At 39.6% G+C, this 18004-nt stretch overlaps 1 protein-coding gene across 1 annotated transcript in view; it reads left to right on the top strand.

The window, feature by feature from the left end:
- The window catches only part of SUMF1 (sulfatase modifying factor 1), a 99537-nt gene extending 86213 nt beyond the window's left edge, over positions 1-13324 (top strand). The window contains exons 8-9 of the mRNA XM_047095106.1: positions 742-801; positions 12202-13324. Coding sequence (XP_046951062.1) covers positions 742-801; positions 12202-12312 — 171 coding nt within the window. The 3' untranslated portion in view covers positions 12313-13324. The remainder of the gene's footprint in view (positions 1-741; positions 802-12201) is intronic.
- The last annotated feature ends 4680 nt before the right edge of the window (positions 13325-18004 follow it).

The following is an 18004-nucleotide window of genomic DNA, read 5'->3' as shown; positions in this document are numbered from 1 at the left end:
GATTACTTAAAACGAAAATCTTAAAAAAAAGTTGTTATGGAGATTACATGGGTTAATATTTGCATCCATGCTTGGTTCATAGTAAGCACTATATAAATCTTTTTGGAAAAGATAAACTGTGTTCTATATCTTGATTGTGGTGGTGGTTACATGCCTATACATTTGTCAAAATTCATCAGGCATGTGCATTTAAAAAGGCTTAACAAGGTTAAAGTTTACTGTACGTAAATTATACCTCAATAAACCTGACCTAAATTTTTTTTAAAAGATAAAAGGCAAATTTCCTCAGTCAGCAAAGGGTTTACTAGGTGTTACACAGTAGGATTATAAAAACATAATTCAAAGAGACTAGCCAGTCTAGTTGAACAAGTCAGTTGTTATGCAGGATAAATTTGCATATCAGTTGAGAAGGTGATACAAAAGATACTGCCAAGCAGCTTGTTAGTCATCTAGGTGAGAAATGCTATTTAGAGGTGAGATTGCTTACTATAGTCATAAAGATTTTATCAAAGTGGGAACCTGAGCGGGACCTTAAAGGATGGGTAGGATTTTAAGAGGTGGGCATTTGGGAAGGTGCATGGGTTCAGGGTGCATGGGTTCACGGGTTTTCTGCCCACAGGTGGAAAAGCACGTAGAAAGTTAAGGCAGCTGTGGAAGAGCTGGTTGGACTAAAATGAACTCTCGGCCAGTCTGTGAGGAGCATCTGTGTTCTCTGGGCTAATGAGTTCTCTTAATCCACAGAAAGGCCCCCCTTCTGGGAAAGACCGGGTGAAGAAAGGTGGATCCTACATGTGCCATAAGGTGAGTCAGGTCATTACATTCTGTTTTGGTGTACTCACAGCTCATTAATGGAACCACTGTCATTAGCCCTAAAATGTCCCATCACTTCTGTGAATATATACCTATCTTCATCAAAACCAAAAAAAAAAATAAATAAAATAAAAAAATAGTCATCTCAAATTTGGACACAGGCATGGGGAAAAACAGCAGAGGTTGTGAATCTTTTGTTAACCAAATTCCATCTGTTGAAACTTGATCCCTTTGAGAGACCTTTATTGTCCCCTGAACCAGGGTGGGCTATATACTATTTCCAGCATGCTTATTTGGAAGTACACCCTTAATTTATTTGAGATTATATCTGGATACTCTGGAGATTAAGGTAGGGTTAGAAATGGAGGGTGGATTGTGCTGTACTGGAATGGAAACATCACAAATGTTCTAGGTATAATGGGTGTGCTCTATGAAATAAGCATCAATCTCAGAGAGTGTTTCTGCTCTTTGGGCTATGATTTCAGTGTCAGAACTGGTTGTTCTTGGGTAGTCAGCGTGAGTTGGTGTTTCATGAATAACCTTTTTAAGGAGTTTGGAAATTGAATACCACCTCTCCCTTTTTTCTTTAAATCATATATTTTTAGTATCTCCAACACTTGAGCTTCTTTCTATCCCTATGCAAAGATGGCATTTTGCAGATGGTTATTACAAGAAGTTTCCTATGGTAATTCAGTCAGTCCAGGCAGTTAGAGACTTAAAACAACCTATCAGGGCTCCACGTTAAGTTACTAATTTAATGATGGATGTACTATCAAACTTTACCTTAAAACTGTGGTTCTCGGGGCGCCTGGGTGGCGCAGTCGGTTGGGCGTCCGACTTCAGCCAGGTCACGATCTCGCGGTCCGTGAGTTCGAGCCCCGCGTCAGGCCCTGGGCTGATGGCTCGGAGCCTGGAGCCTGTTTCCGATTCTGTGTCTCCCTCTCTCTCTGCCCCTCCCCCGTTCATGCTCTGTCTCTCTCTGTCCCAAAAATAAATAAACGTTGAAAAAAAAAATTTATAAAAAAAACTGTGGTTCTCAAACTTTATTGCATGTTATAATCATCTGGGATCCATAAAAAAGACTGTTGCCTGTTTCCCCACTCACTTCATTTTGATTTCTCTGGAGTGTGGCCTGGGCTTCAGGATTTTAAAGGTCTCAAGGGGTTTAAAACATTCTGCAAAGTTTGGAAACCACTAGTCTCTAGAGAATCTCTGGGGGTGCTCAGTCAATTGAGCATCTGATTTTGATTCAGGTCATGATCTCACAGTTTGTGGTTTCAAGCCTCACCTCGGGTTCTGTGCTGACAGCTCAGAGCCTGGAGCCTGCTTCAGATTCTATGTCTCCCTTTCTGTCTGCTCCTCCCCACTCACACTCTGTCTTTCTCTCAAAAATAAATAAACATAAAAAAATGTTTTTAAGAGAATCTCTGTAGATTGTATGTGTGTCTTCTGTATTTCTTAAAAATTTTAATCCAGTTATTTAAGTGAGGTTTATAATTGAGTTTATTTTATGCTTTACACCTACATTTATAACAAGATGCATAGAAATTTATCTTTACAATTCTAACTTGAAATAAAAACATTGCCCTAGGTCACCCAGTACTTTTAAATGTTCACATACATTAGTCTTTAGTCCCAGATTTTTTCTCTTATTCAAGCTGTTACTTCAAGTATATTGAATCCTCTTACTGGGGAAATGGAATTCCATGAAAAACAGGTGAATTTCTCTTTGAAGAATAGTCTCTCAAAACCTTAATTACCTCCAGTTGTGTTTCTGACATATGGCACTTTTAAAAATTGAGAATCCATTTACTCTGTAAGAACTGAGGACCAGAAGATTTTCCCTCAAGAAAGTAAGAGAAAATGAAGCTTGTAAAAAACATTTAAGTGTGAACACTAAATGTATTTCATTGCCATGGATATGAATGTGTTTACTTTAACATTTAATATTATTTGCTTATTTTAAATCTGTATTTTCATAAGCTTCTCAGTTTATTATTTTAAAATATTTTTTATCCTAATACATGTTTTTAATAAATAAATATACGTGGTATAATTGGTTTATCTTGTGTTCTGCAACCTTTGTCAACTCATTTGTACTAGTAATGTTTTTGTAGATTCTGTTGGTTTTTCTGCATAGCTGGTTATATCATCTGTGAATATAGACAATTTTACTTCTTTTAAAATATTTATTACTTTTTTGTTGCCGTATTGCATTAGCTAGAACCTTCAGTATAGCATTGAATATGACTGGTAAGAACAGACATTTTTGCCTCATTTTTTATCTTAAGGGGATAAAAAATCAACTTTTCAAAATTAGTTATATTAGCTATAGTGTTTTCAGAGATGTTCTGTATAAGTTCAAGGAAGTTTCCTTCTATTCCTAGCTTCTTGAGAATTTTTATCAGAAATAGATATAAATTTTGCTGGATGCCTTTTCTGCAGCTGTTGAGATGTTTGTATGGTTTTTCTTTTTCACTCTGTTAATATGGTGAATACATTCACAGATTTTCAGTTTTCAAATGTTAAACCATCTTTGCCTTCCTAGAGTGTGCTAATTTAGGTATGATGTATTATCATGAGGTATGATGTATTATATTATGTATAAATTATGGATTCAGTTTATTAAAATGTTGAGCATTTTTGCATATATGTTCATGATTGGTATTGGTCGCTTGTTTTCTTGTTGGGTTTTGGTATCAGTGTACTGTTGGATTTATACATTGAATTGGTAAATATTCCCTTATCTTCAATTTTCTGGAATAGTTCATGTAGAATTAGCAGTATTTCTTCCTTAAATGTTTGATAGAATTCCCCCACCCCAGGGAAACCATTTAGGAGTAGAGTTGTAACCATAAAATTAATTTAGTTAATAGCTACAAGGTTATGCAGATTATATTTCCTCTTGATTAATCTCTGGGAATTTGTGTCTTTAAGGAATTTGTTTATTTCATCTGAGTTGTTGAATTTACTGGCAAAATCTCTGCCCTGCTGTTTGTCCATTTATATTTAATGTGATTATTGATATGGGTGAATTTAAATTTGCCCTTTTGATATTTTTAGTCTTTTTTGTCTCATCTGTTTCTTTTCTCTGTTTTTGACCTCTTTTGGTTAAGCATTTGTTATCGCTCTATTCTCTCTCCTTTGGTTTATTAGCTAAAACTCTTTGTCTTAAAATTTTAGGGTTTCATTTAGAGCTTATATTACATATCTTTAGCTTTTCTTAATCTACTTGCAAGATAAATTTTAATTTAGTTATGCTCAGAGTGATAGAGTATTCTAGAAGAGGAATAGCAGAGTAACAAAACATAGTTAGATCCATGGGATTTTTCAGAAAAAAAAAAAAAACAAAAAACAGTAGCTCTAGGATCTTGGTCAAGTTAATTGTAGATGATGGAGGTAATTAACATCAGTCTTTCAGGAGAAACAACACAGTGTTGGCTGTGAATTGCTTTCAGAGCACTTATCCTTTCCACTAGATTAAGAGTGGCAGCTATTATTAAATTATTGAGCTATAGACTCTGAAATTAGATCTGAGTTGGAGTTCTATAACTTCTTGCTAGTCTGTTGTCTTAGGAAAATTACTTATCCTTTCTCAGCCTCAGTTTTCACGTTTGTAAAATGCACACCATAATTGCACCTACTGTATGGTTCTTATGAGTAAAGAACGGACCAAATATATAAGCATGACTAATACCATCATCATTAACCATCATGTTTGTTATCATTAGATTGTTTTTTCCCCTCTCCTTTTGAATAAGGAGCCAACCAATGAACTAACTTGAGAGGCAGAATCCTTGAAATGATTGTTTCGGCATAGGTGAAGATCAGTAAAAGAAAGGAAATTGCTGTAAAGAAAAAAAAAATGTTGGGGCGCCTGGGTGGCTCAGTCGGTTAAGCGTCCAACTTCAGCTCAGGTCATGATCTCATGGTGCGTGAGTTCGAGCCCCGCGTCGGGCTCTGTGCTGACAGCTCATAGCCTAGAGCCCGTTTCAGATTCTGTGTCTCCCTCTCTCTCTCTGCCCCTCCCCTGTTCATGCTCTGTCTCTCTCTGTCTCAAAAATAAATAAACATAAAAAAAAAGAAAAAAAAATGTTGAAGTTCATTTCAAAAAAAATCACCCTGCTTAGAAGAGGACTTACTTTTGATCATGGACCAGAGCTAGTTGGCATGATTAAAGTAAGCTCTGATGATTATTCATAACTTTTTGAAAGTCCATCTGAAGTACAGCTTTAGTAATGAGAAGAGAGCACAGAATGAAAAACTATGAGTCAACACAGCATTGGGTTAAGAGTCTAGACTCTGAAATGGGATTGAAAAGGCTTGGATCCACCACTTACAAAACCGGGTGACCCTAGGCACACTATTAGCATCTCTGTGCCTCAATTTTTCCTGTGTATACAATGCAGATGTGAATAATACCTTCCTCAGAGGATTAGTGGGAGGGCTAAGTGAATTAATACATGTGAACTTTTTAGAACAGTTCATATAGTAAGTACTCAAGAAATATTAGCTGTTGTTCTTGGATGTTGTTAGACTAATCCCTGTGGGGTATTTATCCCAACTCATAATATGGAGGAAATCCTCACTCTCCTGCCATTTTACACCAAGATTACCAAGAAAGGAGTTGATTTAGTTGTCAATGGCAAGAGCAGTGGATGTGAAATTGAGAGACCAGGATTCTGCTGAGGTGATTTTATGTAATGATTTCTTTTTTTTTCACAATGAGCTATAATTTCCTTAAAACTTCCCTTTATTCCTGAAAGTTGTCTTCTCATAAAAACCATATTGCTGTCCCACTTGACTTCAGTGCCCCAAGGCTGGTAAGTCATTATCTTAAATGGATTGTTTCTGAGTCCAGGATCACATTCTTAGTGTAGATATTGAGATCAGTTTTACACAATAATTATCCATTTTAATGAAAAGGGGCTAATACAGGTCCTTGCCACTACCTGTGTTCTTAATTAGTAAAATGACCCATATTTCAGCCACTCAAAGACCTAACATCATTAATAACCATTTTTGGTGCTAAAAGTAGAGTTGGAAAAAAAGGAAAAGCAATGAGGACATTAAAATCAGGCCATTTTCTGCTTTAAATATGTGTTCCATTAGTTGCCCATTATTCGAATTTAAAATGAACTACTTACTAATAAATGTTTGCTGAGTGAATGAGTTCATTTGAAATGGAATGATGATGTGAACGGTCTCTCTTATGGTGGTCCTGACCTCCCAAACTTTAATTTACAGTGGCCTTGCTTTTTAGGGCTCAATTCTTCACAGCCATTTAGGTTAATGGAAGATTTTAGGGTCTGCTGTGATCTCATAAAGACTAGCTCTTTTTGTTGTCACAGATTTTAAGCTTGTTTGTTTTACAGAAGCAAACATTCATTACATGAAAATTAGAAAATAATAAACATAAAAATGAAAATAAAAACCACTCATCCTGCTTCCTGAAGTAAACTGTTGATAGTATTTTACCCACACTTTTTGGTACACTTCTATTTCTTTCCCCCCCCAAATGGAATTATTCATTATGTGCCAGGGTCTTCAGATACGGCTGTTGTAAAAATCTCTTACGTATCATGGATCTTTTTTCTTCTATCTTATGTCACAGACTCACGTTCCTTCTGAACACAGTGCTCCGGGCAGGCATGGTTTGTCAGAGTTGTTACAGCCTGCGTTTTGTGGCATATGGACAACATCTTATTTTAAAATAGTTTTTTATATAATTTGAGGGATAAGTTGCATATAGAAATATGCCATCCAACAAAGACCTTAGTCCCATGCCTTCCTACACATATTCCTCATTTTTCCCATTTTTATAGCAAATGCCTTTGGCATTTATGTAGCAAATGCACAGTTGACCCTTGAACAATGTAGCACTTAGGGGCACCAACCCCCCAGGCAGTCAAAAAGCTGCATAAAACTTTTAACTCTCCCCAAACTTAACTACTAGTAACTTCCTGTTGATCAGAAGCCTTATCAAGCACATAGTTGATTAACACACATTTTGTGTGTTATATGTATTACATACTGTATTCTTTAAAAACTTTTTTTAATGCTTATTTATTTTTGAGGGAGAGACAGAGCACGAGTGGGGGAGGGGCAGAGAGAGAGGGAGACACAGAATCTCAAGCAGGCTCCAGGCTCTGAGCTGTCAGCACAGAGCCCAACGCGGGGCTCAAACACATGGACCAGAAGATCATGACCTGAGCTGAAGTCGGACACTTAACCGACTGAGCCACCCAGGCTCCCCTTACATACTGTATTCTTAAAGTAAGTTAGAGAAAAGAAAACAATAAGAAAATTATAAGGAGAAGAGGAAATACATTTACAGTAGTCCTGTATTTATTGAAAAACTGTACCTAAATGGAACTGTGTAGTTCAGACCCATGTTGTTCAAGGGTCAGCTGTAAATCCATATTCGGATACTGGCAGTATTATCTTTCCAACATAAGGTTTTAAGACCTGTAGAGAAGCTGGCTATTGCTTTTATTTTAGTGAGAAAGCAGATGAACCCCAAAATGTCAGGTAAGACAAAGTTAGTTTCTATAATTAAGAGTGTTATGTTCATTATAAAGTAACAGTTACAGTAACTTCCATGTGTCTGATGCTTTGCTTTTTTATGTCAAGAGAAGATAAAGGACTTTAAAAAATGTCTTTTAATGTTTATTTTATTTATATATTTATATATAGAGAGAGAACGAGTGGGGAAGGGGTAGAGACAGAGGGAGAGAGAATCCCAAGCAGGCTCTGCACTTAGCAGTGCACAACCTGTGAGACGGGACACTCAACCGACTGAGCCACCCAGGCGCCCCAAGATGAAGCATTTTGACATTTTCCCATTAATAGCCCCATTTCATCGATGGGGGGACAGATTGAGAAAGGCTTTACCTGAGGTTAAATCGCTAATGCGTCTTGGATTTTGCTCTTTCTTTTCATAAATTAGTGCAATGTTTGTCATGATTTCCATTTGTATAAAGCCCAAATTCTTTCTGGTGAGAAGACCACCTGTATTGTAACTCCATCCTATTTACCCATGTTTCCTGCTTTTTATCACTTATTGTCTTTATACAGTGATTGCTTTTGCCTGGAATTACTGTTCTCCAAACCTTTGGGCAACTCAGCTCATCTGGCACCACCTCAGAGAGGCCTTCCCAGGACACCTTGTCTAAAGTAGCCACCTAGTCAGTGCCACTCCTCTCTCCCTATTTTACTTTCTTCCAAGCTGACCACTACCAGAAACCATCTTGAATTTATCCATTCATTTATTGTCTAACTAATCCCTGTTGAATGTAAGCTTCTTGAAGACAGTTGCATTGTCTGTCTTGTTCCCCATCTTATCCCTCGTGCCCAGAATAGCATCTAGCATGTTGTGAAATCTCAAATATTTAATGAGTAAATAAACGCTGCTCTGACATGATCAGGCTATGGCCTTGCTATCCCCTTAAGTTGCCTGAATTTTTCCATTTTCATGCCTCTGATGTCATTGTCTTCTCTACTTAATATACCTTCTTTCTTCCTTTCTGAATTCTATAAATCATTGCTGCTCAAACTGCAGCCTCTTGGTCCCATAGCATCAGCAGCACCTAAAACCTTGTTAGAAATGCAAATTCGGGGCGCCTGGGTGGCGCAGTCGGTTAAGCATCCGACTTCAGCCAGGTCACGATCTCGCGGTCCGTGAGTTCGAGCCCCGCGTCGGGCTCTGGGCTGATGGCTCAGAGCCTGGAGCCTGTTTCCGATTCTGTGTCTCCCTCTCTCTCTGCCCCTCCCCCATTCATGCTCTGTCTCTCTCTGTCCCAAAAATAAATAAACGTTGAAAAAAAAAAAATTAAAAAAAAAAAAAAAAAAGAAATGCAACTTCTTGGACTCTGCACCACATGTACTGAATCAGAACCTTTAGGTGTCTGGCCTGGGAATAGGTACTTAAGCTCTTCAGGCTATTCTTTTTTTTTTTTTTTTTTTTTTTAATTTAAATCCAAGTTAGTTAACATAATAGTGTAATAATGATTTCAGGAATAGAATTTAGTGAGTCATCACTTACATATAACACCCCATGCTCATTCCAACAAGGCCCTCCTTAATTCTCATTGCCCATTTAGCCCATCCCCTCATCCAGCACCCCTCCAGCAACCCTCAATTTGTTGTCTCTATTAAAGAGTCTCTTATGGTTTGTCTTCCTCTCTGTTATTTTTGCTTCCCTTCCCCTATTTTATTGTTTCTTAAATTCCACATATGAGCAAAATTATATAGTTGTCTTACTCTGACTTATTTCACTTAGCCTAATACATTCTAGTTCCATCCACATTGTTGCAAATGGCAAGATTTCTTTCTTTTTGATTGTCTTCAGGCTATTCCTAAATGTATACTCAAGTCAGAAGACCACTGCTGTAATTATGTCAATCCAGCCATGGCCCGGTTTTGCCTTCTAGAAGTCTTTACTAAAGACTTTGGCATTCTACAAGGGACAATTCCTTCACCTGAATTAGTAAAAAAAAAACAAAAAAACAAAAACAAACAAACAAAAAAACCCCAAAAAACAAAAAACCTCAGACTCTTTTAACCCTAGCCTGTTTTATAACCGTTTGATGTACAGCCATTGTTTCCGCAACCAGCCTGTGATCTGCAGCAGGACAGGACCATGCGTACAGTCAGGCTTCCTCTAGGCTGTGCACAACAGGCAATCAGGAAGTGCTTGCTTGTTTTCTGCCGTGTGTGGTGCAGTTATGGAACAAGAATGTCCATGTCTAGATGCCTGCCTCTCCCTGAATTCGATTCTTGCTCCAGTGTCAAATTCACTACACATAGTTGGTAGCACGGAGTCCTGGATTGTCCCCCGGAGTTTGATTCTAGAAATACCAAAGCACTGCTTGACAGCAGCCTGGTGAGTAGGGCCTCTGTGGGATGAGGCTTCTGCTGCATCCCCCTGTGTGATAAACTAGACATTTTAGAGCTGCACGCCAGGCACAGGCAGTATAGCAGATGCCATCAGCTTTTCACTCTTCCAGGTATATTTTTTTATTCATCTTCCCTCTCTCTGCCTGAGTATTGGTAATATGTTATATTCCTCACTGACCACAGGGAAAATGAGAAAATTGGTTGCTACTGTTTCACTACCTATGGAAGACAAACCACTGTGTCTTTCTTTTTATGATAGATATACTCTGGAGAATTTCTGTGGCAGCTTTGGAGATAATTTTTTTTTATTTTTAAGAAATGTTTTTAAGGTTTTTTTGATTTGAGAGAGAGGAGGGGCAGAAGGAGAGAGTGAGAATCCCAAGTAGGTTCCATGCTCAACACAGAGCCTGATGAGGGGCTCAGTCTCAACAACTGTGAGATCATGATCTGAGCTGAAATCAAGATCTCAGCTTAACTAACTGAGCCAACCAGGCACCTCAAGAGATCATTTTTATGCAGGTTAGAAACACTCACCTTTTGTTTGAGAAAGGAGAGTAAGAATTCAGAAAAAAATAAAAACCTCTTTCATGCAGACCTATTTCCCCCACCCCCACCCTGCCCCCCCCAATGATCTCTCCTTCCTGAATCCCAAAGTTTCTTTGTGTAGTAGTTTCTGTAACCACCTGGCAGACGCTTTAGTTTCAGTGGGCTGACTCAGCATTAATGCTCATGCTACACAAGATAACTAGTTTATTTTCATTCTCTGTTATTTTGGATCAAAGTACAGTCCTAGGATATGAGAGTTCTGTGCATGGTTGTTTTTGGAATGTGGAAACTTTTGGTGTATTTAAGTCAGCTGTGGTTATTCACTGAATACCTACTAGGTGCCCATCCATGAGTGTTAGTCCTTCTTATTTGTGCAAGTATGCATGTACGTACAGGATGAATGCATTAGAGGTGGGAGGGGAGCATGAGATGTGCTGTCTTTCCATCTAGGAGTATAGAATCTTGCCTTGGAGACACATGCGCCATGGTCAGACCTGGGTTCGAATTCTGCTTCCTTCAACAACTATGTCATCTTGGATGACTCATTTAATTCCTCTGTGCTGTTATGATTAAATGAAATAACACTTGAAGTGTCTAACGTGCCTGACGTGTACTAGGTGCTCAGTGTCTGTGTGTGTGTGTGTTTGTGCACATGTATATATGTGTTCTCTGTCCCTGTAAAAGAAAACAGATACAAAACATCCACACACACAGCAGTGTGTAGCCAATCCAAAAGCAGTGTATTTCAAAAAATGTTTTTCACAGCCTTTCATACTTTTTATGTTCCTAGGCTTGTTTTTTAATTTTTGCCAATCTGAATCAAAAAGAATGAAATCTTGCCATTTGCAGCTACGTGGATGGAACTAGAGGGCATTATGCTAAGTGAAATTAACCAGTCAGAGGAAGACAAATATCACATGATTTTGCTCACATGAGGAATTTAAGATGCAAAACAGATGAACATAAGGGAAGGGAAGCAAAAATAATAAACAGGGCGGGGGACAAAACTAAGAGACTCTTAAATACAGAGAACAAACTGAGGGTTGCTGGAGGGGTTGTGGGTGGGGGGATGGGCTAAATGGGTAAGGGGCATTAAAGAAGACACTTGTTGGGAGGAGCACTGGGTGTTATACGTAGGGGATGAATCACTGGATTCTACTCCTGAAATTATTATTGCACTATATGCTAACTAACTTGGATGTAAATTAAAAATAACTAAATAAATAAAATTATTTTTTGCCAGTCTGTTGAATATTTAATATGTTACTGGTACTCATAATTAATATTTCCTTGATTGCCATTTAGCTTTACTTTTTGCTTTAATGTCATATACTGTAAATGTAAAAATAACTTTTCAAATTCTAAAAGTAACATACACTTATTGTGGGAAATTTGAAACTCCACTGCGCAAATATATTGTGGTCCATTTTGAATCATCAGTCTTGTTTCCTTGACGTATATAATTGTGTAGCTTGAGATCATACCACACACACAGTTTTGCATTCTGACTTTTTCATTTAACTGTGTGTGTATCGCGAGAATCTCCTGTGTCATTAAGTATTACATAAAAAACATGACTTTTAATGACTGCTGAGTAATCCAGCTTGTGGATGTGCATAACCTCTGTAGTCATCGGTTGTTCCTTTTTTTTTTTTTTTTTTTTTTTTTTACTGTTGTAAGTAATGCTGGTACTAGCATCTTTGCACCGTGTCTCTGTCTGTTTATAAGGTAACTACTGGTCAAACTCTGGACGTGCTGCCTTCTTCAAAACATACGTGCCAAGTAGGCCCTAGGGGGTGTTTGGGGTGGGGCGGGCGCGGGGAAGCCCTGTCTCCAGGTAGGCATGACTTCCCAGTAGCTGGTGCTTGGGTGCAACATGCATCTGACAGTTTAGAGCCTTTAAGCGAGAAACTAAGCACTCTCCCCTTTCCCTTCGTCTCTGTGCAGTCCTACTGCTATCGGTACCGCTGTGCCGCTCGAAGCCAGAACACACCCGACAGCTCTGCTTCCAACCTGGGCTTCCGCTGTGCGGCCGACCGTCAGCCCACCACGGGCTAAGAGCCAAGAAGAGCCTTCTTACGCCCAGAAGTCGCGTCTGCCCCGCCCTTGGCTTTCCTCAGAACGCTGAACAACCAACCTCGAGTGAAGAATCCCCACTCCGAGCTGGGTTACATACCTGCCCAGGGGCCAAAGGAGCTGCCTTGCGGGACCAGACTGCTGACCTGTGTCAGCGTGCGCACTTTATGGTGTGGCGCACTTCTGGAGATCATCGCTGTGCTTGAGTTTGGAGAGTCTCTCAAAGAGGAAGGGGGTGAAGGAGACCCTGGGCGAAACTTCAGAAGGCATGGGTTCTTCCCAGGCTCTGCCACCAGGGCTAGACCTCAGGGTCCCACACTTGACCTTCTGGAGCCTCCTTGACCTCCTCTATCCAGTGGGGGGGATGCACAGCATGATCTCTGAGGCCTTCTCCGACAAATTCTATGCGTATAGTAGATTCTATTGTGATTTCATAGTAAGAGTTTATGACAGATTATTTTTTAGCTATTTTTTTCCATGTGTGAACCTTGGGTAATACTAATCATGTAAAATAAGAGTTCTCTTATGTATTATTTTGAGAAAAGGATGGGGTGGTGGAAAAGGTGGTGGTGATGAGTCTTTATATTCATACTGCACTTTGTGTTTTCAAGGAAATCAGTGTCTTTTACATGGTTAGGATGAATCCCACGTGGGCCCCTGGTGGTGCACTCAAGTTCAGCAGTCTGAACATGCAGGAATGTCTGTGGGGTGACTCTACTGTGCTTTATCTTTTAACATTAAGTGCCTTTGGTTCAGGGGGGCGGTTATAAGCCCTATATCCCCCCCTCTCCCCAAAGCCTTCGGTGAATGTGAAATGTATGCTACACGAAGAAACGTTTAATTCTAGTTGGAGGAGAAGAGGAAAGAGAACCTTGAATTAACTCTATTCAGGGTATCCAGTATTTTATAATAGGGAAGTAGGACATCTTGTTGGCTGTGGAATATCAGATGCTCTGAATCCTGCACTATGTCGAATAAACTGGTATCTGCTAAAGGAGGCTTCCTTCTCCTCTTGTTTCTCTCCATTGTGTTTTCTTTTAAAGAAATGTCTTTGTGACATGTATGTATTTTGTTTGCTATAAAGCTTTCATGTCCATTGGATACTTGACAACTTTGACGTGTGAGCAGTTTGCGGGAATTTTTGTTCCAGAAAGCAAAACCATTTGGCCAGGAACCTTGCTTCTTTGTGCCTCAGTAGATGGGGCAGAGGCAGGGGCGTTTGCCTCGGTTGGTGGTCCCAAAAAACCCGACAGTTTCGCTTGTCAGGAGAGCACCTTGTTCTAAAGCGATGGTTCTCAACCAGATGTCCCTTCATCAGGATCCCATCCTGATTCCCCAGCCCTTGAAGACCCCAAAAAGACGGGTCATTTGAAAGAAATGGCTCATCTTTATGTCAGTGTTCAAAAATTAAGTCAGATAATACTCATAAGTATTCCACCAACACTTGATTGCTGCTTTCATACATAGCCACCTAACATTAAAACACTTGTCTTAAAAAACAATCATGTTGCTGGAGTGTTCAGCTATATTTGTTAATCTGTCAGTTTGTGGATACAAAATGTTTCTCTGCAAACTTTTACCAACTGATGATGAATTCCAGGCAAAACAAACAAAAAATGCACTTGCTTAATTGAAAAAGCTAATGTAAAAAATAAGGTGTTTTATTCTTAAAGTCATCACTACTCAAGTACAGTTTTTGTTTTACTTGTTACCTCCCACCTGCTTGAATTTTTTTTAACACAGTTATGTTTTTAGTGTGTATATTTAGATTCTTGTTAATGAATGTTATATAGCATAAATATTTTTGGGTGTGTTTTGGCTTAGTCTTCACAATTGATTTTTAGCAGCAGCATAATATTGGAAAGCATTTAAAATTAAATCCCAAAAAGTCTTAAGAACCACATTTCTAGGTTATTCACCAACAAGTACACCAAACTATAGACAGCCGTGACCGCTACACCTCATACAACTGCGTACTGACATGTGAACAGACCAACAAGACAGCAATCGGATAACTTCAGCTTTAATGCCATAGATTAGTTCCTGAAGAACCTGTTTTTGCATGCAAAAAACAGGGGACATAAGGGAAAAATATGGCTAGGGCAGACCACTCAAAGCTTAAGGAACTTTGTAACTAGAACATAAACAAAAATAATAACTATCCTATGAAACACAGTAGCTCCATTAACTATCCAGGGGCATTTGTAGCCAGTATCCCAGCCTGAGTCAGCCCTTTGCATCCATATGCCCTGGGATTCCTTCTTTGTTCTCCAGGATATAAGTTCTGAAAGACATTTGCTTTTTTTTTTAATGTTTATTTTATTATTTATTTTGAGACAGTGAGTACGAGCGTGAGTGCATGTGAGCTAGAGTGGGGCAGAGAGAGAGAGGGAGAGAGAGAGAATCCCAAGCAGGCTCTGCTCTGTCAGTGTACAGCTCAACGCAGGACTCCATCCCACAAACCATGAGATCATGACCTGAGCTGAAATCAAGAGTTGGATGCTTGGGGCAACTGGGTGCCTCATTTGGTTAAACGTCTGATTCTTGATTTTGGTTCAGTCATAATTTCATGGTTCGTGAGATGAAGCCCTGCATTGGGCTCTATGCTGACAGCTCGGAGCCTCTTTGGGATTCTCTCTCTCCCTCTCTCTCTGTCCCTCCCCAACTCACAGGTGCTCATGCTCTCTTTCTCTCTTAAAATAAATAAACATTAAAAAAATAAAAAGAGAGAGAGAGAGTGGGATGCTTAACTGACTGAGCCACCCAGGAGCCCCAAGACATTTGCTTTTAACAGAGACCAGTTCAAAACTCAAAATATTGGGGTGTACACTTCTTGATCACTCATTTTTTAAGGGGTATGGGCATTGTCTTCATAACATCTTTCTCTGCACCCTCAGCTTTTCAGAAAGCTTAATTAAGTGGTGGAAGGCACAGCAGTTCTTGAAGCCGCTAAATGAACTACTGCTTGCACTTCATGAGATTTTTAATTTTTTTTCTGCAAGTTCCATATATTGCTGAGGTTTTCTGTTAAACTACAAGAAAGTTTACCCCTGATTATCACAAGGCATACTTCAGATTGCATATGCCCCAACATGACTTCTGCGTTCTCCTGTCCTCCATTGTCTCTTTATTGGTCAGTTATTCTGCATTAAAGAAATACTTATTGTAGCAGTACAGACTGTTTGGTTGATGTGCTAGTACCAGTATTGAAAATCTGGGTTTTGTTTGTTTAAGGAGCTCTTATGTTGGGTCTGTGCTTATAACTCTTATTTTTTGCCCCATTGAAGGATGGAGGGAATTTGAGGTTTGGTCTTCAGTCTGCTTTGGTCTTCATTCCTGGACAGTCTTAATTTATTTTCAGGGCCGTACCTGCTGAGCCAAGTGGGAAGTAAGTCATATCTTCTTTTTTAAAGCCTTGTAAACATGATTAGAAGTGGGGAGGGAATGGAAAATGAAGGTGATGGTGGTCAAGAGTGAAATTTCCCTTTTTGAAAATATCATATTACATGGATGCCTCAGACTTTGTGTCATTCAACTGAAAATGGAATATTGATGTGCATCAGTTTAGACATTTTATTCCTCTCTTCTTCTTTTTTTTAATGTTTATTTTTGAGATAGAGTGTGAGGAGGGAGGGGCAGAGAGAGAGAGAGAGGGAGAGAGAGAATCCCAAGCAGGCTCCATGCTTCTCAGCACAGAGCCCAATCTAGGGCTCGAACTCACGAACTGTGAGATCATGACCTGAGCCAAAATCAAGAGCCGGACGATTAACTGACTGAGCCACCCAGGCACCCGTCTTCCTCTCCTATCTCCCTCCTCCTCCTCCTCTTCCTCCTCCTCCTCTTCCTCCTCCCCTTCTTCTTCCTTTTGTACAAAGCTTCTCTGTTGTCACTATGACACTGAAGAAATGGAAGGTGCTGTTTATTTTAGTAAGTACTGATTTGAGGTGTGGTAAAGTAGTAGCTCCCAACTAGTGTATAGGTAAATTCTATTTTCCCACAGATTTTCTTTACCAAGAATTCTGCTTTTGACATAAAATAAGGCAATGGGCCTTTGATACACAAGAATCTCAGAACTCTAGTCCTCACCTTTTCAGAATAGATCGTGTTTTCAAGCTACACATACAATTACTGCATGTGGTAAAATCCATAGTTGACAGTGAAAAGAATATCTTGAAAAACACAGTGACTTATGGTGTTTTTTCTTCTGAGACTTCAGGAAGTTCATAAAAGAGACTGGTGTGATATTTATTTATTTTTAATTTTTTTAAGCTTATTTATTTATTATTGAGAGCACAAGCTGGGGAGAGGCAGAGAGAGAGAGAGAGAGAGAGACCCAGAATCTGAAGTAGGCTCCAGGTTCTGAGCTGTCAGCACACAGGGCTCAAACCCACAGATGGCAAGGTCATGACCTAAGGGCCCCAAGGGATTTATTTTTTTTAACATGATATTTTGCATGCATTTCTTCCTCTCCTTTCCAACAAATATTAACGTTACCATTAACAATATTCCTCGTAAGGGAATTAATCTACAGGCTGGATATTAGGAGGAAAACCGGAGGTATGGAGTGGGGTCCTTGTGGGAATGGGGTCAGGCAAGATGCAGGCTGTGTATGAGTGATGCCCTTTCTTTTTTTTTTTTTTTTTTTTAATTTTTTTTTTTTTCAACGTTTATTTATTTTTGGGACAGAGAGAGACAGAGCATGAACGGGGGAGGGGCAGAGAGAGAGGGAGACACAGAATCGGAAGCAGGCTCCAGGCTCTGAGCCATCAGCCCAGAGCCTGACGCGGGGCTCGAACTCACGGACCGCGAGATCGTGACCTGGCTGAAGTCGGACGCTTAACCGACTGCGCCACCCAGGCGCCCCGAGTGATGCCCTTTCTAAAGGGGCTGCTGTATCAGAAATACAAGACCAGGGGTGCCTGGGTGGCTCAGTCGGTTAAGCATCCAACTCTTGATCTTGGCTCAGGTCATGATCTGGCAGTTCTCATGAGATTGAGCCCTGTGTTGGGCTCTGCACTGACAGCCTATAGCCTGCTTGGGACTCTCTCTCTCTCTCAAAATAAACAAGAAAAAGAAAGAAAAAAGAAATAAGAGTCCAGAGTTGCTCAATTTTTCCAGTTTCTGAGGGTAACTGGGTACCTGCCTTTTCATGTGAAGTCTTTTTTTGAGTATGTTGGCAACCAATTCAGATGAAAAAACCAACACTGTGAAGACCTAATAAATTGTTTCTGTAGCCAGATTTGGCTTGGGGGGCGGGGGGCACTTTTCAACCTGGATTATGAAAATTTGATTCATTTCATGGAACACGAAATCTCATGTATTTTTATCTGAAAAATACTGATCAGATACCAATTGGAAAAGTGTGAAAAAGGGCTGTGGCTTGAGCCCAAGGACATGTTACATAGAAAGGCCTTATGAGACTCGCCCTTCATCCCCAGCTTATCCCACCTGAAACCACTTAACAGACACAGGCAGGCTCAGCAGCGCCCCTGACAGTCCTTTCCTACTAGCTTTAGCACTTATTCCTACCCGAAAATAGCAGAAACGTCACTTTCCTGACTTTGGTTTTCATTTCATTTATTGAAACTTAATTCTCTATAATACAAACTACCCTAGAGCAGGCCTTGTATTTATAGATTTGCTGGAATCCGTTGTGCTCTTAGTGAAAGCTGGC

Source organism: Lynx rufus, unplaced genomic scaffold (genome assembly GCF_022079265.1).
Source record: "Lynx rufus isolate CCGP_SWC_20201006 ecotype Redwood Valley unplaced genomic scaffold, mLynRuf1.p SCAF_4, whole genome shotgun sequence".
Lineage (NCBI taxonomy): Eukaryota > Metazoa > Chordata > Mammalia > Carnivora > Felidae > Lynx > Lynx rufus.
This window is presented reverse-complemented; position numbering and strand designations above follow the sequence as displayed.